The 25,693-nt window shown below is 37.1% G+C and overlaps 1 protein-coding gene across 3 annotated transcripts in view; it reads right to left on the minus strand.

Moving 5' to 3' along the window:
- The window catches only part of GRM5 (glutamate metabotropic receptor 5), a 228,598-nt gene extending 206,570 nt beyond the window's left edge, over window positions 1–22,028 (minus strand). For all 3 annotated transcript variants that reach the window (XM_059840359.1, XM_059840358.1, XM_059840357.1), the window contains exon 1: window positions 21,350–22,028. In XM_059840359.1, the coding sequence (XP_059696342.1) occupies window positions 21,350–22,028 (679 nt within the window). The remainder of the gene's footprint in view (window positions 1–21,349) is intronic.
- Between the last annotated feature and the right edge of the window lie 3,665 nt (window positions 22,029–25,693).

Here is a 25,693-nt window from a genome sequence, read left to right on the forward strand (position 1 = left end):
AATAGTCCCATGCAGTTCCTTTGAGCTTTGGAATAAACACTAATCATTTCATGGAAGAGATATGTGTATATTTATTTATAGACATGTAGATATGTGGGACCCATGAAAAAGATCTGCCCCACTTAGTACTCATAAAAGTCAATTAGCTCTACTGGATTGTTTAAATCTACTCATCATAGATAAATCAAAAAACATCTTTGTTTTTCTGTGAATGTCAGTTATTCAAGGTAGAATCCACTTAAGATCTTTTGACACAGTGAAATATTGCTTGCTGTCTGACTGCATTTGTCAGGGGAAAAAAGAAATCACCAGCTCTGAATCATTGCAGCATTAACAAGGGCAGCAGAAAACTTCAGTACAGCTCCGAGTGGAAGCACTGATAACGGTGTCACCTAGGAATACGGACCCTGAGTGACCACATAGTCACTCCACACGGTTATTAGGATCAATTACATGTAAATGTGACTGCTTACACACTGATTTCCAAATGGAAATAAAGCAGACCAAATAGGGAAACTCTTTAGGCCAACTGCAATGTCCATATAAACTCTAGTTTGTTCTCCTGAGAGGGTCAAGATGGAACAATTCCACTCCTCTCCAGTTCAATTAAAGTGTTTGTAAACACACAGCCTAAGATTCTCATAACACAAGTTGATTTAAAAATTAACAGTTAAAAGTAAAAGGTTTTTTACTTCGACTTTAATTTCTAGTGTTACAGAAGATAATAAAAGGTTAATTTAAAAATAACACTCAGCAACAGATTGGCATCACACACCAACCCAGCATCACATACCAACCCACAACCAATATGCCTACCTCCCATCTTGAAGTTCTTTTCAGCTTTCTAAAACTATTGTTTGATACCTAGGAAAGATACCATAGGCCTACAAATCTCAGCACTTTTTATATTCACGTGCTCAGATCTAAAGGAACATGTTATATTTCTTGACAAGAAATATGAAACATAGACTTCATCTTCCTCCACCGACCTCCCTCAATATGCCCAGAGTACATTGTGAGGAGAGTTTTCTGTATCTGCTGCACAAAATTCATATCTGACCAAATTAGTTCAAACACAGTTCAGTGGGAAGTATATGGGACACACAGCTCCACCCCAATTTGGCCCAGATCAATAGGAGTTGTCCATGTCCATCCCACAATTTTCAGTGAGATCAGTAAAGTAACCCTGTCTCTGATTTCTGTTAGTTACAGTTATATCCCATTCATGAAACAAAGGCTGACTCAGCCTTCGTTCAGGGTTCAGAAGTCCTGCTTCAAAAGCAAGGTTTAGGAATATCTTGGGACCACTCTCATCCTGTATCCCTCCCTCCTGCAAAACAAAGGATCACAGTCTGTCTCATAAGACTTTTGAGACACTATTATGATCCCTAAAATACTAGAGTAGGAGAAGAAAAGATTAAGATAAATCAAAATTCAATATAGTATGTATCTCCTTGCTTTTTCTGCACGCAGTATTTAAACCAGAGAATAAAAGAAGTTGGAAGAAGCCTCTGGAGGTCCTCTGGTCCAAAACTTTGTTCCAGGAAGGAGCAACTTAAATCAGGTTGCTCAGGACCTTTTCCAGTCAAGATTTGAATATTTCCAAGGATGGTGATTTTAAAACCCAGCTGGGAAACTTGTCATCATCCTTATGTTAAAATCCCCAAATATAACAATACTTGCCCTTGTTAACACTTGTGATCCCATCTGAATAAGAGAACATCCAGGTATGAGGTTAGTCCAGACCAGAACTAGCCTTCAAACATTCTGCTGTGCATGCAAAAAAATCCAGTCTCTCTCCTAACATTAGGAATACATTGAGATATAACTCAGGTGTGTGGGTCTCCTTCCTTCCTTCCTTCCTTCCTTCCTTCCTTCCTTCCTTCCTTCCTTCCTTCCTTCCTTCCTTCCTTCCTTCCTTCCTTCCTTCCTTCCTTCCTTCCTTCCTTCCTTCCTTCCTTTTCCCATACTGAGAAAACTTTATTCATCTTTTTTTTCCCCTCTGAGCTGTAATTAGCATCCTAGGCTATTAATTATTAATCTATTAATTTATTCCTTTAGAATTTTTAGGTATGCACAAAACTACATTCCATTCAATCCTGCTTTCTTTTGTTATTGCACACTGGAGTACAGAAAGAAAATGGGGCAGGAGAATGAAGAACAAGACACAGAAATTTGTTTGTTGACACAGAAATTCTGTTGAAGAGGAATTACTTCTATTGAGTAGTAGGCCATTTTTTCTGGCCTCCTTATCTAACTTGAACATGGCATAGCTATTGGTTTATTTGAAAGATGGTACAGTTTTGACATCAGGCTCTATAACCTCAGTTCCATTTATCAGGGTTTTTATCCAGTTTACAAGTATCTGCTCCTCTCCCACTCGCAGCCATGTGGCTTAGGCCATTTCAATCATCATTAATGCCAGTGTTTTTTCTCGGGGAATTAAAGATAATGTTATCTGAAAATTCATTGTATTACTGCCTTCATCAAGACTAACTATGCCAATCTTTTTATATGCATTTTCTTCTCCTACCTGTTTCTTTCAAATATTCTGGGTGTATCATGTCAGATAGACCTCTGTGCAGTTTTTCCTTTCAAAATCCATATAGACATACTGAAGTTTGGGCATGCACTTTAACTCAAAACCAGCTGCAGACTGGACAAAAAGTTTATCCATTGTGAGGTTATTCTAGGCCTCATTCACCTGGGATCTGGAAATCTTTCTTATACTCAGCCTGGATTTTTTTAGTATGTTTCTTTTAGACATAGTAACCATCCAACGTGCTGTATTTAAAAAAATTAATTGTATCATTAAAGCTTCATTTCCATGCACTAAATAAAGGCAAATCTTTAAGGCCCTGGTTTCATGACAGGCTCTTAAGATTGCACTAATAACTCTTCTCCACAGCTGTCCCTGCTTTGATTCTCTCTTCCCCAGGTATTAATGACTGCCAGACTTCAACAATCAGATGATAATTTACAGAATCCTGTACATCAGGACAAATAATCCATTTTTCTGAAAATACCACTCCAAGATTCCATTTTCCTTTTTCATATCTATATCACACTGGCTTCTCTTTTCTCCTGCACCCTCTCTCCCTAAGTGCTGACATCCTGGGAAGCAATAGAAATGAACATTAATCAGTAAGGAAAAAGGAGCATTTGTGGAAAGCAAGACAGAAACTTTATCACACCAGGCTTCTCACTTAGTCAGTAGAGATCATGACACACCTCAGAACTCATCTGGAAGCTGCTTAAAAATTTGAACCTCCTCTGGCAGGTTTCAGAATTTCTTACTGATACACAGACAGAGCTTAGGATGACTATGGCCCTGGTTATACTACTTAGGTTAGATGCCTAAAGACAGAAAAAATTTTAAGTGCCTGGAACAATTTCTTTTAGCCTAGTCTCCAAAATCACCAAATTTTTCTTTTAGAATTGCTCTTCTTTTCCTTTTTGATGGTTAATATTTTTTACATCATTAGAAAATCTCAGGGAGTAAGCTTATCATGCTTACATCAGTTATAAAATCATTACATGAAACTAGCCCCAGTGCTGATCACTGAAGACTGCTGACAATAGCTTTATAACTAAATTTCACACCTTCTTTTCCCATTTCACCCACTTTCCTGTCCATCTCAGTTTCACAGTATTTTCCAGTACTATGAAACCCAAACTCTAACCCTAATTTCCCTTGTAGCCCTATATCAGCACTTAACAAGCCTTAACAGGGGACATCTCCCTTTATAGAGAAAACTATTAAAATTGATGATCCCTTGTAAAAAGGGTGACACATATCTTACATTTACTTCCATACCCTTATCTTCAAAATTTTTCTTGAAAGCAAACATACTACAGAGACATGATTTGTGGATAATGAAGTCATTTCACTTCCATAAACATGTATTATATTGTATCCACTATCCATGTTATTCTCCAGTAGTACAGTGCGACTCCTGAAATAATGCTTTCTTTAAAAAGCACCCAAAAGATGATCTAAAATTCCCTCTGGATAAAATCCTGCTGCCAGATTCATGATTTCTCAAATAACAAGTCTTATTCCTTTGGGACCACAATTATCTGACACTGCCTTTAATTTTACTGAGGAGTTGTTCTTCCACTTTGGTTGCAGTCATTTCCATATTATTTCTTCTGCCAATTGATTTGCCTTTTCCTTCATATTCTAAAGTCTTCATCTTTGTTAAGTCTGTTATTAAGCAAACATAATTTAAAATCTTTATCTAAAGTGCCTGAGTTAGGAAGGCATTAATAACTAATGAAGAGTTAAATGAAATAGAGGTTGAATCACCCCTCAGAAGTGACTGTGCATTGTGTGAACAGGGTCTTTGGGACAATTTAGTTAGAAGCTTGAAAAAAATGAAATAGAGTCATCTTTTCTACTACTTTTATGCCAAGAAATGTTTGTTCTGGCCTAGGACCAAGATTGAATTACTTAAAAGTAATTGTTGACTCAATCTGTTCTTGTTCTTCATAACTTTGCAGACACAACAGTAGACTTCAGCTATCTGTTTTTATTTACTTTTTGAGACTTTGTAGACTTTAGCTATCTTATTTTCCTTACTTTTGAGACTTAATTCATCTCGACTTTTACAATTTTTACTTCATTATTATTTCGGATATCCATGATTCTTTACCTAAAAAAAATTCCTTAAGGATTTCATAGCTCTTCCCTTCATTCCCAGTGGGAAAATCCATTAAAAGTAGATCCCATTCCAACAGATATCATTGACTGGCATAAGAAAGCCAGAACCATAGAATAATCACCATTTCTGCTAGTGCCTCTTCTTTGTACTTGACTGTTTAATCCTGAGTGTTCTAATTTATATAATTCATTATCTTTCTTAATTTCTCAAACACCTTTTCCTCTGAAATGAGTCCTCTTTCAATAAAAGATAATGTTTATACAAAATATATTCATTTAATTAAAACTGAGTAAGCTCACAGCATTTTTAGTGCCTCATTATTCACTCCAATAAAACAAAGCACATTTAATAATAATACATTTGCAGCTACTAAATATCTCAAGAAGCTGTAGAGAGCTGAAAAGAAATTAAGATCCTCAAAAAACAAAGAGGAGTATGCAAAGATTCAAATGAAATAAAAAACCTGTGTTTGCACTTCTACTGGTAATTGCTTTGTTTAATATATGCCTACAGGTTAAGAAAGGTATTTATCAAAAAAAAAGGTTACATTTATACTATATTCATCATCAGACCACATTTACTAGCAGTGAAACATGATTCTCTACAATATTAAATTGCTATAATAGTCCCTGGAATCATTTTTGCCTGAACTGTCCCAAATAATTTCCAGGCACAGTTGGAAACAGCATGAATCACAAAGTATTCAAAATATGCAGATCTGGTATGATCAGATTTAACCAGCTTTTCAAGAACAACCAAATTGAGATTCTTCACATGCAGCAACCAAAAAATCAAAATTCCATGACATTTACTCCAGTAAAGCTCCCAAGAAGAATGATGCCTTTTTATGTTTACACAGGGGCTTCTGCACAATGGGAGAATGGACAGAACAAGGACAAGTAACATAAATTATTCTGCATGCACTGCTTAGCTCCAGCCTTCATTGCAGCAGCTTTGCTTGGACAGGGGTCATTGCAATGGTCCATAATTGAAGGAGGGGATGAATTAACAGTGAGGGAGTGCAGTGCCTAAGCACAGCCATTGATCTTTTTTATTCTCTGATAGGCACATGCTGAAGGAGATTAAATTTCCTGTTCCAAACAACTGAAGGTTAACCTATTTCAGAGTCTACAATTACTCTCAGAAATATGAGAAACATAAGGTGTTGGCATCAGAACTGGAATAGTTAGCCCAAAGTTCCATGAGGGTATAATTTACAGATACAATTTTGAGCCACCAGCATGTTACAACTACCATTTTCTATCGACTACAAAAATATGCAGAGCAAGCATTTCAGTAACCACCAGTATTCCCCAACAACAATTTTATTCCAAGGTGCTGGATTTGCAGAATTTACAATAATATACCTGTTTCTGCTTCAGTCAAGATCAAAGAGTCAAGTGGTTTTGCTCAGAGAAAGGTATTGTGGGGAGGAAAATGAATAAACTGATTGCCACACACAATAAGAGTCCTTGATGAAACATGTAATTAAAACAAGCAGGCAATTCCTTCATCAGCAGGAACAGTTCTTGTTCTTGTTCTAACAGACAAATTTAAAAATTTGTCAAACATAGAATCAGAAGTCGATTGTCTATCAGAAAAGGATTCTTTCTGGTTTGCTGCTCCTTAGACAGCTCACTTGTTCAGAGTAAAAATAACAAAAGGGTTCAGAGTGCTTTCTGAACCAGAACCCTGCAGTGTACGTGATGGATTGAAACTGCCATCACTTTTAGTCCAATTCTATTGCCCTTTCTGGACTACAGAAATAAAAATGTTGATAAAAGGAAAGGATTTGGGCTCTATCAGTAAAGGCAGTAAAGGCAGTCTTGACTGCAAACGCTACTATTTGGGAATGGTAACTCTTTTAGCAAATAACTTAAAATGATGTATATGAGCACCGACTAAGGTGATTGTACCTGGATGCTAGACGCTATTCAAATGCACAACAAGAGAGAGGAAAAACTTTCAGTGTAAATAAGTAGGCAGCAGAATAACAGCAAAGGCAGTGTTGCAGAAATAAAAAAAACAAAAAAAAAAAACCAATTCTTCCCTGTGAAAGAAATATTCATGTTCCTGTTGAGCAAACTGGCAGCTAGTGTGTTCCCAAATCGGCAGGACAGAACACCATACAAGCACAGCACTGAGTCAGGGCAATGTAGCTCAGACTGAAAATTAGTCTGAAGACCCAAGGAGTGCTTTTCCCACTGCTCTTTTATTCACAGATAGGTCTGGTAACTCTGCTTGGTACCTTTTCGACTGCGGGACTGGGTGTTTTGCTACTACTGACTTTCTACTAGAAAAGTTAGATATCTTTCTAATATCTAGTTCATAAGTAATTGGTAAACAATTCTTGATTGTTTATAAACTGCTCATAACTTTAAGAAGTATGTGATTAGAAAGAATGCAGCAGTAAATATCCTTTCTTACTACAAGATCTTTCCCATCAGAAAGTGTAGCTTGGTAACTTTTTTGCAGACTTTTCAGTTGGAAAAATTATACTGGGTCAATAACCTCATTGTGGACCTTAGAATAATATATTTTATACATAGCACATTTCAAGCGAAGTCCTTAAATGGATCATCTTCATAATCTGACCAACTCCCTGTGCCTCTGAGATATGTAATTACTTGGTCTGGTGCCCCAAATACTTTTTAAATTATATTTAAACCCAAAGCAATCAGTCTAATTATTTATTCAGCAAATTTTGCATGCATGGCAAATTGCTGATCTTTGAAGTCAGAGCATCTTCTTACATATCGATGCAGACTAACAAAATAGATTCACTGCAAATTCACCATTGGAATTTTTGGAGGACAGTAAGAATAGCCATTGGGCATATTGTGTCTCACCTATGGATGTCCACAACTGTGGGCAGTAGGGGATAATACCACAGCAAATTCCACCAACAGAAAATGAAAATGCACAAACACCCATTCTTGCTATTTTGAAAAACATTTCTCATTAAAAAAAAATCCTCTCAGTTCACTATAAAATGTTTATTGTTTTCCGCAGAAAAAATATAAGGAAAGTGTTATAAAGATATGGTTTCACACCTATGTAGAGAACAAATGCACAAAAAAATCTCTCAAATATTATCATAGTTATAAGTATGATTTATGCAAAACTCTGAAGTAATTACTAATTTCTTGCTTGTGCAATGAAACAAGTAGCACCTCTACCATGATCATATCAAAATGACAGAAAGAAGCCATCAGCTTATGAGAAGGTATTAACATGATGGATTTCAAGAGTCATTTTATAAAGCAAAATTCAGTCATTTCTACTTGGCATATTCAGCACAAATCAACTGCTTATAAGTGCAAACACGGCTCTGAGATACTGCTGTATTCCATAGTTTGCTTTAGCTTGAAATTTAACCGTGTCTTTCAATAGTACTGAGAGCATCTCACTGAACATTCACTTCTGGTCTGAAGAACAACTGCAGGCCTTGTGTTACACATACAACCATTGAAGGACCCAATGTGGCACCTCCTGTATAGTAACAGGTCATGACCATCACCATGAAAGACAGCCCAGTCCAATGGAGAATAAAGGTCTGAGAAAAAAGGTAGGCATCATGATTGTCCTCCAGTACAAATGCCAGCGTTCAGGTCTTTGATTTCCTAGTAATAAAATTATATTAATGAAGCATTTCAGGGCCTGTAGGTGGCATTTTCTGAATAGGAACTATTCAGTATATGAAGTAATCATGTCTAGAAATTCTATCAGTGAAGCAATTAGTCTTAAGCACCATCGCTATTTCTGCAATTTGTTTTTCTTAATCTTGAGCTCTTTTGCTTCTCCTTCACCTAGACGTTTGGTATTCTTCTTCCTCTTGCTAGGAGCCCTCTTAGCACTCATATCCTATCTGCACAGTTCACTCCTGCCCTTCCACAGCTCACCTGATAAGATAATCTGTAATAAAATAGCTGCAAGTGGCATTACGTTGTGCTCATGTCTTTGAGCCAACGTCTCAGCAGGACAGACAGGAGAGGGAGAGCACTGCCAAATCTGGGCCACTTTGTTCCAGGCTGTCTGACAGAGAATGTCAACACTCTACTTACTGTTTTAAGGAATCTGTCTACCTTTGGCCAGTTTTCTTTATGGACATGACTGCAAAATGCTGAAAAACTACTTCCTGGGAAGACTCTGATTATTTTGAATTTTTTTAGTATACACACAGATGCTGCCCCTTCTCTTCCAAACCCTTCAATCACTTGAGTAAAAACTTATCTTTTACTTCATCTAGATATTAAAACTTAGGCTCTATAAAGCTTGATGAAGCTGTCCATATTGCAAATGTCAGATGAACTCTCTGATTTGTGTAGGAAAACACACTTTAAAATTCTATAGGGCCCATACAGCAAACAGGTTTTTTAAGAGGACTTGCACCTGTATTTTAGCTGGCAGTATAATTAGGTCCCATATGGTTAATGAAATGTAACATGTCAGTACTTTGTAGGCTGAGATTTGTCACATGGAGGTGTTGAATGTGACACCCACTCTACCAACTGTTCAAGAGGAGAAAAAAAAACAGAATCAGATAAAAGCTTTTGTGTAAAAGAGAAGTAGGAACCAGCCTTACAGGTTTCATTTACCCATGTTTCTAGTGTTCTCTTCCTCTTTTCCAGGAGACCTATGTCAATCAAGATACTTTTTCTCGATGTTTCAGAGCACCTTCTCTAAGGGCACAATCCCCTGTGTGTTTGGTAACAGAAACATGTATTCAAACTGCATGTCTGTGTGTTTCTCTGCCCCACATTGCAAGTAGTGTCTCAGTGTCCCTTCTCTCCAAAGTATTGCTCCTCATAACACTTCCATCACACACTTGAAATGTGGGTGTTTGGAATAAATGCTTCAAAGACACCCATGTGTGCCAATGCTCAGCCTACAAAATGCCAAACCTTTATAAAATCATTAAGCAGGCCCCTTGCAGATGGCTGAAGGCATGTCCCCACCAGGCTACAGATGGGACTGCAGGCACACCCAAAGCAGCTCTGATTCAGCCTCTTGTGTTGAGATGCTCCACTCCAGAGTGTTGTGCCCCATGCCATACTTCCCAATGGACTAATGAGTTTGAGCGCAATACTGCAACGGTACAGCCCAAATGCGTATTTGAACCAGTCTCTCCATCATAAGACATTGGCATGATATCTACAGTTTCATCAGGGCCAGAGATAGTCCAGACCAGCCAGCAACTGGATCTCACTTCCACATAAGCCATCCCAAACTCCCTTCTCCAGTAGCCACTCCACTCTCTTGCTCTCCGTGGCCTGTATTCTCAGGGGGACTTTTCTGGTTTGGGGGTTTTGATTTGACTGCCACTCTTGAAGGAGGCTATAAGAGAGAGTACTGTTTTTCCATCCACAGACACACAAGTTAATCTAGTAGCAAAGGCAAGTCCCCAGCACAGAGTAGAGGACACAACAAGCTTTCCTCTCCTAATGTGGCTGAGTGATGAACATGCCATCACGTGCAATCGCAGAGGTTTCATTGTAGCCTGACATGGGCATATCTGACCACAAGTGACTGAGGCTCTTCTCAGCACTTTGTCTCCTGTGCCAGACCTATTTGCATGTCGCTTCTCCGCAAGCTGGAGGAAATGGAGAATTAGTAAATCTAGAGGTCAAGCACCTCACTTCTAGAGGTGCTCTAGATTTACTAATTCTTGACCTCTAGAATTAGTAAATCTAGAGGTCAAGCACCTCTCACTTCTCAATAAAACTCCATGGCAGGATGTTGTTATAACTATAAAGCTTACACAGCTCAGTTGGATCTAAGGTAGCTTACCAGAAGATGTGCCTAGCCCATCCCAGTCATTGCAGCAGTCTGTGTTCTATGCAAAGCCCATAAGGTTGAGATCTCTGAATGCATGCTGCACAAGATGTTTTATTCTGAACCACTTAAGTGTGAGGACAGACATGCTTTACATAAATACCTTTGGATTAAGGAAAAAAAAGGTCCTCCACAGAAATTCTGTCTTGAGTGAAGAAAATCTTCAGTTCCATACCCAGTAAGACACAGATCATCTACATATCTCTTTCTTTTCAGGAGGCATGAACGTGCCAAAATAAGAAGCTGAGCATTGAAATACCCTGTACAGTGGTCTTTCAAGGCAGATATTTAAGCCCGGGAAAGAGAGCATCTGATCCAACTTTATTTTTTTTTTTAGACCCCTTAAATTTGAGGTTTTCTCATACTTTCCCTTTAGGACAAGAAATAGGTCAGACAAATTGCTTGTCTTTTTGCATATGCATGAAAATGAGCAAGGTAATTTCACATCCCACAGTGCTGCCAGAATGAAAAACCAAAGTAACCATTTTTATATATAACCACGATTGAAGACGTATGGAAAGCTTATATTGGAAAGATAATATGTACTCTCTCACAGTTCTCTTTTGGGCACATATCCTAATCTTTTTGAAAGCCTCTGTTAATGTGAAAAGTATTTGAGTCCTATATTTTGGTGTGGTCAAGATGGAAGAAAAAGGAAGAACTTACAAATGCAACCTGAAGTTCTGTTCTACTCATGAAACCAAATGAGCAGCGCATACATTACTTATTTTCCTCCCTGGACTTCTTTGAAAACCTATGATAAAATTTGTCTCTGAGATGCAAAGCTATCATGGAAACGGGAAAGGAGCTGACACTCACTGCTTTTTCTCCATCAACACAGATATAAGATCCCATTCCAAACTTCCAAAGTTTGAAATGGGAAAGGAGTTTTGCTCCTTTTTTGTGCTTAAATATAGCTTCACTCTTTTGCTGTCAGGATGCATGTCTGCTGCCTGTTCAGCAGTGCTCTCAGATCACAGGCACTGACAATTTTTTCTGCAAGTTAAGGAGCACCTCCAAGAGCATGTCCACATCCTCCCTGATTGCTCACTCCTCTTCCTTACAAGAACCATATCTGAAGACACCTGGTGGTGTTGGATTCTTCAAGTGCAACTGGTATTTTGTTCAAGAACCCAGTCCTAATGCAATTGAGACTGAAGTTGGGTATGAAGCCTGTTGAAAGTAAAATAGAGGAAGATATTCAGTTTATCTTTTACCTTCAATGCTTTGCTTACATGTGAAAAAAATGCCCTGTTTTTCACTAAATGCTAAATCTGCAAATTTAGCCGCTGTAATACACTAAGTTTTAAGAATGTAGACTTGTTGAAAAATATATCTATTTAGAATTATAAATTTTAAAAGGTGAATATAGACCTTAAACCTGAACTTTGGAATACATCTGGACTCAGTCTGGATCCTCAAGGTGAAAGAACTTTAAAAATAGTGTGTAATTTTTATGGCCTTTATTTTATCCAGGGCCCTGGATAAAATAAAGTCTGCATTGATTGATAGGGTCACATGAACCAAAAGTTTTAGAAATTTCCAAATCAGTGCATCCTGTCATATTTATGAAATTATCTACCTGAAGTTGCTCAGTAATCTTATTTTCACCAGGGAGGGATAATGGCAAAAAAAAAAATAAATCATACCTAACCAGGGGCAACAGCAAAGAATTAATGCAATCAGAAAAGAAATAGTAGGTTAAAAAAAAAAAACCCACTGAACCTTGAGAATGGTGAGATAGTAAGCCAGATAAGCAGAAGCTATGACAAGAGGGAGGAAGATAACTGTAAAGGGAAACTCAACAGTATATATTTACAGGCCACTGCTGTATTGGTTTGCTAATAAGGTAAGAAATATCACTTTGTATGCTGAAGTCCTGCCTGGCCTCAAGGTGTAGAAAATAGAATATCAATTTCCCTAAGAGAAAGGGCACATGTTCTTAAAAATGAATTTGACAGAATTGGAAAGATTTATACAAGGACTATAAGAAAAACTCAGCATCTGGAAAAGCCACTTTACAGAAGTGACAGGAGAACTAGAGCTCTTTGGTTTCAAAATAAAGATTAGAACAATTCCTGGGAAGAGAAGATTTCCCTGGAAGAACTTATCATAATAAAGGGCATTGGGTTGGAGAAAACAGCTGGTTATTTCATTTGAAGAATGAGTAATCCACAGTCTGAAAAGACTACCTGATAGTGAAATCAACTCTGTCTCTATATGAGGTCCTTAGGTGAAGATGCTCAGTGTGTATTTTCATAAACAATGTTTTAGCCTACGAGATAACTACTAATAACTAGCTGTCATTTCATTACCTATCCTACCCAGTAGAAATAAGATATTGAGAACAGATTTCTATAAACTCAAACCAGGGAAGGGTGAACATGTTCTGTGATTCGGCCATGTGTGAGCAACCACAGTTTATATATGCTCTCCTTATGCTCTCCAGAATCTCAGCCTTGGACAACTGAATTGTCTGCTGTAGCTATCTTCACTGAAATTTCCTAGATTCTTATCACGGTCCCCTCACTATTATTTTGCACCTTTCTTTTGGCAGTACTTCCTCTATTCTTCCTCCTACCCCCCGTAATGTCAACTAGAAAGTTAGAAGAAATCTATCTCAAGAAGAAAAGGTACAAACAAACCATGTAATCCTAGCTAAAGACAAATCAGAGGCATCTGACTAGATCACAACAGACTGAGGAACAGTCTGTGGAATTTTCCTCATACTTCCATTGTTCTCAACTGTAAGGGTGGATTTTGGCCATGGGACTCATTCAGTGTGATGGTTTATCATCCTCCCTAGATATTATCTTTGCAATTCTTCAAGTATATATTGCACTTTGAGAAAAGCCATTCCCCACATATTGTTTGTTTGCCCTTTGACAATGTAATTGATTTTATATGAAGGCTTTCACATATATCACCTGGACCATGCATCTGGCCAGCCATAAATGTTGTCAGACTTCCAGAAAAAAAAATCAAATCCTTCAGGAAAGGAAATCTTATGTACATTCTTTTCCAGTCAGTATATTCAGAATTATGAGTTACATTATGTTCATTTAAAAACAAGGCAGTGATTTATGAGAAGTATTGTCTTCAAATTCAGTTGCCAAGGTAGATGGCAACTGCTCTGTTAATAACCTTCCCAATCACTCCTTTAATGTATATACATACAATATAATGGTGTAAACACCATGCATTACAGCATGGGCTGCCTCCATATCATGAGCCTGCAATCAGATTTTAGTAAGATGGATGCAACATTATTCTCTCTCCTGTGGCTTTCAAACTAAATTAAAGTAAATGCATAATTTTTGGCTCCTCTCCAAGATCACTGTCTCCTACATGATTCGAGTATCAGCTAGTCAGAACTGCCTTAGGGAAGGCAGAAAACTTTAAAAGATCCAGCACCAGCCCTTTGCCCTTTCTTAGCTTTCGAAGAAATCACAAATTAGCTCTAATAGGCGCAGGAAATGTTCTTAATGTATGGACCAATGTAAATATCTATTCCTCTCCTTAAATGCAAAGAAATTTTCACATTTTGAAGCATCTTTGCTTTAATTCCTGCACTATTAAGCTGCCTACTATACGGTTTTGATGCATAAAGATACTGACAAGTGCAAGGCATCCTCTTTTTTCCTTGTTTCTGTAGGAAATTAAATCCTACTTTCTTGCTAAGTCTTTTCCTACACATGGTTTTAAACTAGCACTCTGAAAAGTGTGTTCTAATCCTAGTCCTTCCAATGCTGTTGGATAGCTTTTTTCTGTCTCTCTCCCCTTGTTCCTGGCTCCCATCTCAACAGTGTTCTGATCACCTCTGAATTCTCAATAACAGAGTCTATTTCAACAAATATGAAACAATGCTTTGGGAGTTTTTTAGGTTTGGTTGTTTGGTTTTTTTCTAACGTACGTATAAATTTAATTTTGACCTTAAAATCTATGAAATATTACTTAACAAATTAATGATTTAAATTTCCTGCCACTAGGTAATATACATGAAAAAAGAAAAATATACAGTTTGAAGAATAGGAACACAAATTCAGAAGTACCACAAATGTTTTCAAATAGTGAATAATGGGACCTTGTTTATCATCAATGGGACCTTAACTATTGGATTCATTTTGGATACATTTCAATATATACAAAAATGTTTAAGTTGTGTACCAGATTGGTAATACAAGACATGCTGAATAAAATGGGATATAAGGAAAACTTTCAACCCTTTGTTGAATAAAACACCTTTTGTCAAAACTGTTAAGGACCACTAATATCTGTGAAGAGCAATTGAAAGTGAACACAATTTAGAACAAAGATCTCATTTGATTTATCAAGTTATCTTTTATCAACTCCTAATAGAAACCCATCAAGCAGTTTATTTTGACCAAATTCTAATTTTTCAGAGCTATTAGTCACTAAAAAATGTTGTTATTTTAGCTTTGAATTATTACTTGGGACAAAAATTACTTCAGGAAATGTATTTTTTTTAATTGCATGGAATATCTGTTTTCCAACCAGGTCTGTAGCATGAACATTTTAATCTCAAAGACAAAATATCAATGAGCAATACAGAAAAGGAATCACTGCCACTACCTTTAGGCATCTGGTAACACATATTAGAAGAATCATCTTTGATAAAACTGCTCTGACCTAGTAAGCACTGTGTGGTGAAACTTTATTTTCTGAAAGATTTCCAAATCTCATCAGCTTTATAGATCCTTCCCTGACTGAAGAGGCACAGTCTGGGCACGGGGACAGTAACTGGGCTATTTCCAGGCCTCGAGCAGTGGAAAAAGGGAAGATGAAGCTGGAAGTTGCTGGACTCCCATTGTTTCTTCTCAGTGAAGGCAAGTTTCATGGCACTGAAAATTTCGCTGAGTTGCTATAGAGTCTAAGTGGCTGGAAAAGTGACTTTAAATACTTAGTCCCTAAAAAAAGAAGCAAAGTGACGTTTTGACAACCCGAATGACCTGCTCTTAGCTAGGTCCACCTTCTGTCATTCATTTAAAAATTAATTTTCTTTTTAAGATTTAGAATAGCACACTTCCTTGCTCATATTCCTTTTGCAGTCGTGTGGTAGTTTCCCTAAGAATTTTCATCCCCATTGCACTCACAGGATGCAGAGTATACTCCTCATTTTATATTTTTATGTCAGCCAAGATCCTTCACAGCAGGTGTGTCTGGCCTGAGCAGTGTTAAAATGTTGTCTGGGCAGTCACTCACTGCAGAGCAAGACAAACATTAACTCAGTGTTGCTTCACATTTCTGTCTCAGTATTCCCAGCTGGCAGAGAGCGTTTGCTCACTTTTCACAATTGGGATGCTGTGATCAATATTTGAAATTAGGCAAGGAAATGGCTACTTCTTTCAGATGTCAATATTCAATAAAAATGACCAAGAAACAGGATAGGACTGGAACTTGAACTGGGTATTTTTTCCCCATATTTTCTTTCAGATGAGAGATATTTTTCAGTTTTGCTAGAAGATTAATATGATTAAGAGAATATCAAATTGTGATAACTCTGATCTCAAAATTTATGTTTGAAACAGTTGAAAAATAATTTCGAAAAAACTCCAAACACATAATTATTTTTACCCAATAGCAAAAATTAAGTATTGCTGGAATAGAATAATCTCCAATCTTTAGACAGGAAATCCTTTAATTTTCAGGAATGGATTTTTAGAAATAGATTTCATCTGCAAATAAAAATATTTTCATGGACTAGCATAGACATTTTTGGTATATTATTTCAACATGTGTTTTTTTTCTGCAATAAAACATGAAAAAATTTCACCTCTGCTTCAAATAAAATAAACCCAAATTTCAATTGTATTACTTTGTGAAAAGCAAATAATATTTTTGACCATGATACAATTGTTGTCTCTAAAGGAGACAAATCTAGAGTCTAAAGGAAGGACTTCATATAAGTACAGTTTGTTCCAGGCAACTGGTTTAACATCAACTTATTGCAGTTCTTTCATTCATTTCTTCCTCATATTCTCACAGACTATGACAAATTTTGATTTAGCTTTTTATTTGGAAGCAAAGGATGGGGGCAAAAAAAGTCTTTTAACCAGGCACATTTGAACAATAATGAAAGGAACTGTGTGAAATAACTTTTATGTGCAGGGAAAATGAGGTTTGCTTTCATTATGCTTGCCAGATTACATCCCAAGAAAATGAATGTGAACCACCTCTTTATATGCACTTATGATTAATTTAAATGGGGGAAAGTAAAGTCAAACACTTTGAGGACTTTGAGGATGAGTTTCATTCAATGTTTACTTGCAGAGCTGCCTGAAGAAAATGTCAACAAACTGTCTTATTTCTTAAGGCTGCCTTCAAAAGCAAATTACACTTTTTACATAACCAGAATAAATACCTCCCTTGCCACCCCCAATATATTTGGGTCATTGTGTTTCAATTGCACCCCTGTACAGTTCTATTTTTCCAGCATACATCACCTCTTCACCCCATTCAGTGCAGCAAAACAAATGGTTTCCAAAGGCAATGAAAATTGCCTTTCTAGTTATTAATTCATTTGACTCCAGGCAAATTTTAAGCAGAGATTCTCAGGGATTGATCTTGTCTCTGACTAGGAAGGCCTGATCCAAATGTCAGTCTGCTTAACAGGAGGGTACTGAGTTCAAACTGGCTTTCAGAATGAGGCTTTCAAACCTGAGTGACTGGAGAAGAGAAAATTGCACATATTTTTCTTTGGTCTTTCAAAAAGACCAGGGAATGCTTTCATATGGGAAATGAGGCAAACAGGCAACTCCGTCTCTTTCGGAAGCCAGCCAGCCTCTTCCAGATTTCTCCCACCATTTTCCATTAACTGTGGTGTCAAGTGGTTAAGCAAGAAAGGGCTGAGAATAATCCCCGTGGTGCATGAGCTGCAAAGCCTGCCTGCATGCCAGCCATCACCACCCAAAAACACACATGCAAATTTCCCTCTCTACACTTTCCTGTGAGCATTACCTTCCACGGAGGTGGGCCACAAAGAAGAATCTCAAACATTCTTGTAAGACAGTGAGACTGAATTAGGGGCTTTCTCTCTGCTGTGCTACTTTTCCTCAGTCAGAAGCACACACTGAGTTCTCAGCTGCATTATTGACTTGCTGTCTGTCTGCGAAGTTGGTTTAAGAAGTGGATGTTGGTTAAATTTTAAGGAAAGTTTGTTTAAGCTATGCTCCTACCACAGAAGTGGAAAAAAAATCTGTAACATCAGCTGAAAGAGTTGGATCAGTAGGAACTTCAGTGCACCCTTGCATGCCTGTTGTATAATTCATAAATTTTGAGGCAGTTGCTTCAGGCTTTGAATGATAGGTCCTTAGTACAAGGAGATTCACATCACAGTTTCCCTCATTCCTGCTCACTCCCAGTTTCCAGCCATGCACTGCTAACTTGTCTGTTCATGGGGCCACAGCGTGGACTGAACCTCAGAACTGATATGGCTTTTTGGAAAACAGTCCTTATTGTGCATGAAAAAGTTCTATTTTAAAGCCAGGTTGGTTCAGAGTAGAGTCCCACAAGTGATTCAATGTAAGGAAGAGTTGAAGAGAGGGGAAAGGTGATGATAATGATTCCTGACAGAGCCAAGAAAGATGGAGTTACAACCCAAGACTAAGGCTTGCAAAGATTTCTGATTTGCCCATGTAAAATACACTACAGAAATATGACTTCTTTTTAATGAGAATTGTCATTCATTTGTTTCTCACATTTTCTATTGAAGGGATTGTAGAACCTTCCTCCTAAAAATTACAAGAGCTACACTGACAGCTGTCCTTGCTACCTTCCCATTTTTAGGAAAAAAAAATTACTTTTAGAGGTCACTTGTAAGCCTGGGGGCATCACCTAGTTTAATTTGTAATGATAAATGTCAAAGGAGCAAAGTTTGCAAGAATCTCTCAACATTTTTTGTGTATTTTAAATTATGTAATTAAGTCTTAAGTAAGGATTTAACAACACAACTTCAGATCAACCTTCCAAAACATTAGTCCACTGCAGACAAAGACAATTAGTAAGTTCATAAGGAAAGGTTCAAACAAGAAGCTTTTTATTATGAAACTCTTGATGTATGCCATGCTTTTCTTACAATAGACCCAAAAGAGACCTATAAATTTATCTGCTGATGAGACTATCAAAGGAATGAAACTAATAGGCTTTTCATGTCTCTTTCTTGCTCTCCATCCAGCTTTGGAGGAGAGGATCCTCCATCTCCATAGAAATCATTCACAGAAGCCAAAGATCATATTGATCAGAACATGATCATAAAGATCAGAAGAATCTGGTTAATAAGCAAGTTAATTAATGAAAATTAGGTAAAGATAATGAATGTAGCTGGCCAGAACTACCTTCTATGTGTGAAAAGAAGGACTACTTTATATGGGATCATCTGGGATCCTACATCAGTAAAAATCTCAAGGAGTAGAATTCAAATTTTTTTCTGTTTTGAAATAATACCTGTGAATGTTAGACACTGAGTTGAGTGGCATATTTGGAATGTCATAAGTGACAAGATGTCACAGTAAAATGAAAAATAATTACAACATAAATAAATAAACATAAATAAACTTATTTACTCAATTCCTTTTCTTTGGCATCAATGTGTACAGTTTTTAAAAGGTGGTTGAAAAAAAAATGCAAGGGATAACATGTGCCATAGTCCTTAGAAAGTGCCTTGAAGATCATACATTGTCACATTTCAAAGAAGTATCTAGATCAGCTAGTATTTTTTTTATTCCATCATAAATACCATCTAGTCTATTGTAATAAAACTTTTGATGGTATTTACCTGGAGAGTCTATTCATCATCCTTACCAGATTATGCAATTAGATGATAGGATCATAAGATTCCCCCAAGTTTAATGTTCTTCCACTGAAGTCCAACATTATATTGCTGTAAATATGTTATGAGTGAGGTTTCAGGTTTTAACAATACTTCACCTACCATAACCACTTTAATAATGGCAGAAGTAGCTGATATATAATTTTGTTTTTGTCCTTCTTCACATTCAGCTCTTATCTCATTTACTTCTCATCTAGCCCACAGCATCTATGTCCCACTCCAGCCCTTGTGTCCCTTCTTTCCAGTGCAGAGTACTAAGTTCCTCTGCTGTAAGATTAATGTGCTATATGCAACCATCTGCTCCAAAGAGTGTCCCCAGAAAGTGGAAAAAGTACATATTTTCACTCTGTGAAGAATCAGACTTTGATATAAGCATGACTATTCCCACACTGAATATAAAAACATCCCATCTCAATAAGGAGAGGTGTAAAAGTTGTTTATTGCAGAAACTAGATGAGTCATCAAAAGTATTCAGGGTATAAAATCTTATGCTATTGTTAGTGGCATTATTTTTGACCATGATGTTATTCGTACATATTTGTGAAGGGTGGGCTGCACACCCAACCATGCCAAAGGCATCAGCTGGTACAGAATACCCTCACAACATGATGTCATGTAGAATGATCTATACACTGTTTTGAACACTGAAGTTTTAGATTAAACTGTTACTGTATTCATGCATCCCCATACCAAAAAAGTTTTACCAGCTCTCACTATCATGACGGAAACACAGTTGCAACAATCTGCATGCAAATTCTAACTTTTATTTTATTTAATACTGCAAAATAATTTCTCTGCGTATCTGTAGGAGGAAAGACATCTCGACATTACACCGTTGGACCAGCATCTCCTCAGAAGGGGCTTTGAATAGTATAAAGCCTGCCAGAGAAACATACTCAGTGTGTGGGAAGGGCAATCTGCTCTCTATTGGATGTAATAAAGCCAGCAGCATCTGCCACTGTTCGGCAACGTCACCACCACTACTCCATCTCTTACCATTTTTCATTCTCAGTTTGTATTCTGAGCCTGTCATTCAGCATCTGCCTATTTGAACATAGGCAACGTTGTGAGGTCCTAAAACTCATCATAGAACTTAATTCCATAAAACTCCTTGAACAGCGGTGTCATTAGGCAAGGCCTGACAAAACTTGCTCTTAAGACAGTATCAAATTCTAGTCCCTTCTTGCAAGATGAACTCAATTCTATCAGTACAAGGAATAATCAAATCAAGTGCACTTTTCCATAGCATTTCCCTTTAATCACATACTCTTCTGAATGCTGGATAAAAGGCTTAAGCTCTATGTCAGATAAATGAAAAGAGGAAAGCAATTTCGCATGCAGTTCTGATTTTCTGGACACCTGATGGAGCATAAATGTGTGAGGGAATTCAAGAAACTCCCCTAGCTCTCTCCCAAAACCAGTGCCCATAGGCAGAGGAAGAAGTGGTGCAATACTCCATGGAGTACTGGAAAATGGATAAAAATATATCAATTTTGAGGAGCTGGAACAACTTGCATTCAAATATTAGCTAGAATTGCTTGTTTTCTAGTACCTGTGCCACTCTGGCTCTGACGTTAAGCAGGAACACATTCTGACTCAGCTACAGTTTCAAATGATGATTTAGCTCTCATCTGCTCTAAGATGCTTTCTCACTACCCATTGATTCGAAAATAGTCATAATTATTATTCTACATATTAGCAGATAAAGAAAAATAAATGTCAACTAAATTATATTGAGTTTGGAGACTCCATATCAAGCACTTTTAGCAATGAACAGCCCTAGAGCACACGCCATCCCATGTGTTTCAGCAGTTGGCAACATGATGCTACTTCAGATGCCACTTCAGACCCAGAGAGAATGTAAAGTTATTATTAAGTAAAGTCTATACTGTTGACAGCTGACTGGCAAAAATCTAGCAACATCAAACTATCATCATCCATCAATTAGGCCACATCAGAGTATTTCAAAGGCATTTTTAGGTGGTAAAAAGCAACCTCTTACCTTCGGTGTGTACAGCAGAAACGTAGGTCCAGTTATAGCGTTTGACAATGTCCACCATCGCCTTTGCTTGCTGTGCGTCAGAGGGCACCACTCTCATAAAATACTTGAACAGAGTTTTGTCACTTAGGTCCATGCTTGTGGCAGAATAAGCAATCTGAGGTATATTGAAGAGCTGCAACAAGTTCTGGACCTGGATAGCAACGGAGCTGGAACCAGGCCCAATGACACCAACAATGGGTTTCTTGGAGCGGAAAGATGATGATGATCCATCCACACATCGTACCATCCCTTCCTCTTCTTCTGAAGAAATGAGAGAGTCTCTTATAAACTCAATGCTCTGCTCCAGAGCCACAGCAGAATGCCAGCAGGAGTCCCTTATTTCACATCCTAGTGTTATATTTGGCAACAATGTGGGGTCCAAATTAATTCTGTCAAGGGTATGTAGCATTGCCTCCACTCTCTGAATGCCATACTGCTCTCTTACCTCTCCACATTTCCTCTCATGAACTTTGTCAACAGTTGGTTGGTGATGGACAGAGAATAAAGCTCCAATGATGATATCACCAGGCATGTGTGCAACCACTCTTCTCTCATTTGCCTGTGCTGAAACCAAAAGCCCAGAGTTCCCACAGACATCTTCCTTCAACAGCAGGATTGCAAGGAACAGCAAAAGGACCATTTTAGGAAATTTTAGGCTGGTAGAGACAACATGATGGAAAAAAGTTGGAGAGCTGGTGAAAAGCAGTTATCAAATCTTCTGGATAAATGGAGCACTATTCTGATTGTTAACCAGGAGTTGGCATCTGTTCTCTAAGGAGTCACCATCATCTCCAAGAGGACAGCTATGCAGAGCTGCACAGGAGGTCATAATCCTCATACCCTTCAAAAATTAATAAAAAAGAGAAAGATCTTCAAAATTATTTATGAAGTCCGCAAAATATATCTTAAATTAAGACACAAAATCTTATAATCTTTTCTATAATTGCACCTATTTCTACAGTGATCAATGCCTGTAACACATTGTCTACTGCATATGCTTGCTTTCATAGTTTTCAAGCTGGAAAACTTAACCTCACTTGAGTGTTTTGCAATCTTAGGCTTGTACTTCTGCCGGTTTAAATCAACTTCTTTCTTTTTGACAATCGTGTTTAAAAATTCTTTGTGGAAATGTTTTCAAATGCGCAAAAGCTTGGCAAGCAATTAGTTCTACAGAAGAAAGGTGTGTTGCCATTTCTAAAACAGGTCTTCTAAAACAAGTCCCTTTAATTTCAGACACTTTCTATATTTTTAATATACATATGCTACATTAATGTACCCTGGACTGCCCTCTATTATCCATTTCAGCACTAGGAAACTGCTGTTGACACACAAAGCTGTCATTCTAAGGCATGCAGAATGTATAGATCTGGTTTCATTTTGCAAGATACGTTAAATAAGTTGGCTTTTAAGCAAGATTAAGAAAACTGTTTTAAGCAAAGAAACAATAATTCTAAAACAGCAAAGCAATGAAATTATTTTCACCTTTTTACATCCTTCAAAAATCATCAAAAAGCAATTTGAAAAATTCTTATACTGTACACAACCCTACAGACTCCACTGGTATCAAGAAGTCAACACAAACACTGTACAGATGCACTAATCCCCAAAATATTTGATCAGCTACATTTACCTATAGACTGAAATGTAATCTGCACTCATCTTCACTGTTGCTGAAGGATAAATAAATAAATCAGCAAACACTTCTCATCTTGGGCTGTGGTTAACCTGTGGAACTAGAAAATATCTTTGAAAATATTCTGCACCTGGCAGTGGATTTACAGCAGAAGGTTTCCAGTTTTAAATATAGTGCTTAAACCGTTGCTTGCCAGGTCTTGATCCCTGAGCACATTAAATACCACCTCACCTGCCAGTGAATACATTGGTAGTAGTGAAAAGTAAGTGCACGTTTAAATCTAAGATGCTGAGGTACATAGGGAACCAATGTGCCCAATTTCATTTTTAACAAAACAACTGAAAAATTCTGTTTCTGCAGAAAAACAGTCTCAGTTTTATTGACATAAATCTTTTGATGCAATAAAAAAAATTCAAAATTTCATACATTTCAGACACCACCAATCACTTCTAATCCATTAACAATGACTCTAACAGTGCCTACATATTGGAAAGTGAAAGAAACCATTGCCATTGAAAATCTACCTCTGTTTCTTCGAGTTGAAAATCTCACAGGATTTTAATCTTGAATTTACTCCTCACAGGTAGTTCATTCAGTTTAGTGACACAGTGAAACTCTTCCTGATTCTGAAGATGAGACGCACAAATATAAAAACAATCTTCTGCTTGGTGTTAGGCTTTCTCTATTATTTAACCAAGATGTATAAATCGTAAATTATTTTCACAGAGGAGTGAGTTTGAGTGAGTATTCCCAAATAAAATGCAAATCCTTAAAAAGAGGAAACATTTACTATATTATTTAAATGTTAATTGCAATATTAATAAGTTTTTGTAATATTAATTTTAGTAATATAAAGTGCCAATGATAAAATAAGTTTCAGACAACTGTAGAACACTTCAGGAAGGTTTGGGTTTTTTAATTCTGTGAAGAGTTGGCTTATCAATACTGCAACCCTTTGCCATTAAGGAATGCCAGCAATTCAGTTCAGGTTAATTAGTCCCTAATTACAGACTATCACTATTACTTATATCTTGCAATTATTTATTCCATCACTCTGAAGTTGGTACCATATAATTTGAAACAGAAAAAGAATGAACTACAGGGGATATCCTTCCTCAAGATCAGAGCTCTTAAATTCCTATACCTTTAATTAATTGAACGTGTTATGACTTTAAATTTTTTTAAATTATTTATAAACTTACTAACATTTGAACAGAAATAGTACTCTGTTACTTAACACCATGGATACTTATTTTTCTGAACTTCTCAAATGAAGGCTACATATCCAGAACACAAGTATATTTAGACAAATGCCTGCTCTGCTGCAGACTGTAACTGGATATACAATTAGATGCCTTTTTATAACCTATCTGCCTTTGAATCTGCAGATGTGCAAACAGAGAGAGTTCAGGGGCTTGGGGTGAGCTTGTGGCACAAAAAAAATCCAATCCACCATTTTAATTCTGCTACTCATATTCACCAAATTTTTTGGCCTTGTGTTTATGGATTAAAATTTCCCATACAGGAAATATGAGAAAGAGAGGGAAGGAAGGCCATTTTTATCTCCTTCCCTCCAAAGAACAGCTGTTTGCTCTTCTCTGCTTATACTTGTGTCTATCAGTATAAAATTACAAGGCAAAGAATGAGACAAAGCTGAAGGTCTCCTTCATATTTCTGGTTCCACAATATTAGGATATGGCATAGCTGGGGGATTCTTATTTCTGAAAGCAATAAAACCTGTCCCCTCCATGGCATCCAAGGGGAAAGAAGGGGCCAGATGCAGTCTGCAGCTGCTCCACAATTAATGGACTGTCTTCACTAGATTAAAGCTGGGTCAATTTACTTGGGACTTAAAACTTTCCTAATTACACAGAGAACACTGCTTCTATTTTATAGTACTGGACTTAGGATTCACATCCAAGGCACCTGAAGTCAATATTTTCACAATGTAAAGTAACAACTTGGAATTTATACTGACAAATATTTCAATGAATTTGTGTTGCATAATAGAGATCTGGTTCTCTGGTCTTGCACTCATAAACTTAAGAACGGGATGGTTGAGATGGAAAGCCAGTTCAGGAAGTTATATGGTCCATTCCCTCTGCTTACTGTAAATTCAATTAAAACACATTTCTTAGCTTAATGTCCAGTCAGGTTCTTAATATCTCCGAGGATTGAGAGACAACAACTTTTTTGGGAAACTTGTTTGACCACAGTCACAGTAAAAAAAAGATTCTTTTTATATATATTTAAACAGAATTTCCAGTGTTTAAACTTGTGTTTATTGCCTGTCATCCTTCCAATGGACACAGCTGGCCATGCATGAGAAGATATCCTGAGAATAATCAGGTAACAAATCCTACTTCAGGCAAAATGGTTGAGCAGAGAGCTGGTAGACTAAGCACACTAATAATATTTCCTGGAGAAAGTCTTCCTGAAGAGAAGATGGCCAAGGGAACTATTCAAATATACAATTTCACTGTGCTTCTCTCCCAAAAGAATCACATACAAGTCCCTCCACGTTTTCATTGCAATTCTCTCTACTACTGGCAGCTTATTATTACAACCAGGATGAGTACTAAAACAAAATTAAGTAAAATTTCATAAGCTTAAATATAACTCTTGTTTAATTTGTTAGAGATAATCCTAAAGGGAATTTGACATGCCATAGC

This window comes from Haemorhous mexicanus, chromosome 2 (genome assembly GCF_027477595.1).
Source record: "Haemorhous mexicanus isolate bHaeMex1 chromosome 2, bHaeMex1.pri, whole genome shotgun sequence".
Taxonomy (NCBI): Eukaryota; Metazoa; Chordata; class Aves; order Passeriformes; family Fringillidae; genus Haemorhous; species Haemorhous mexicanus.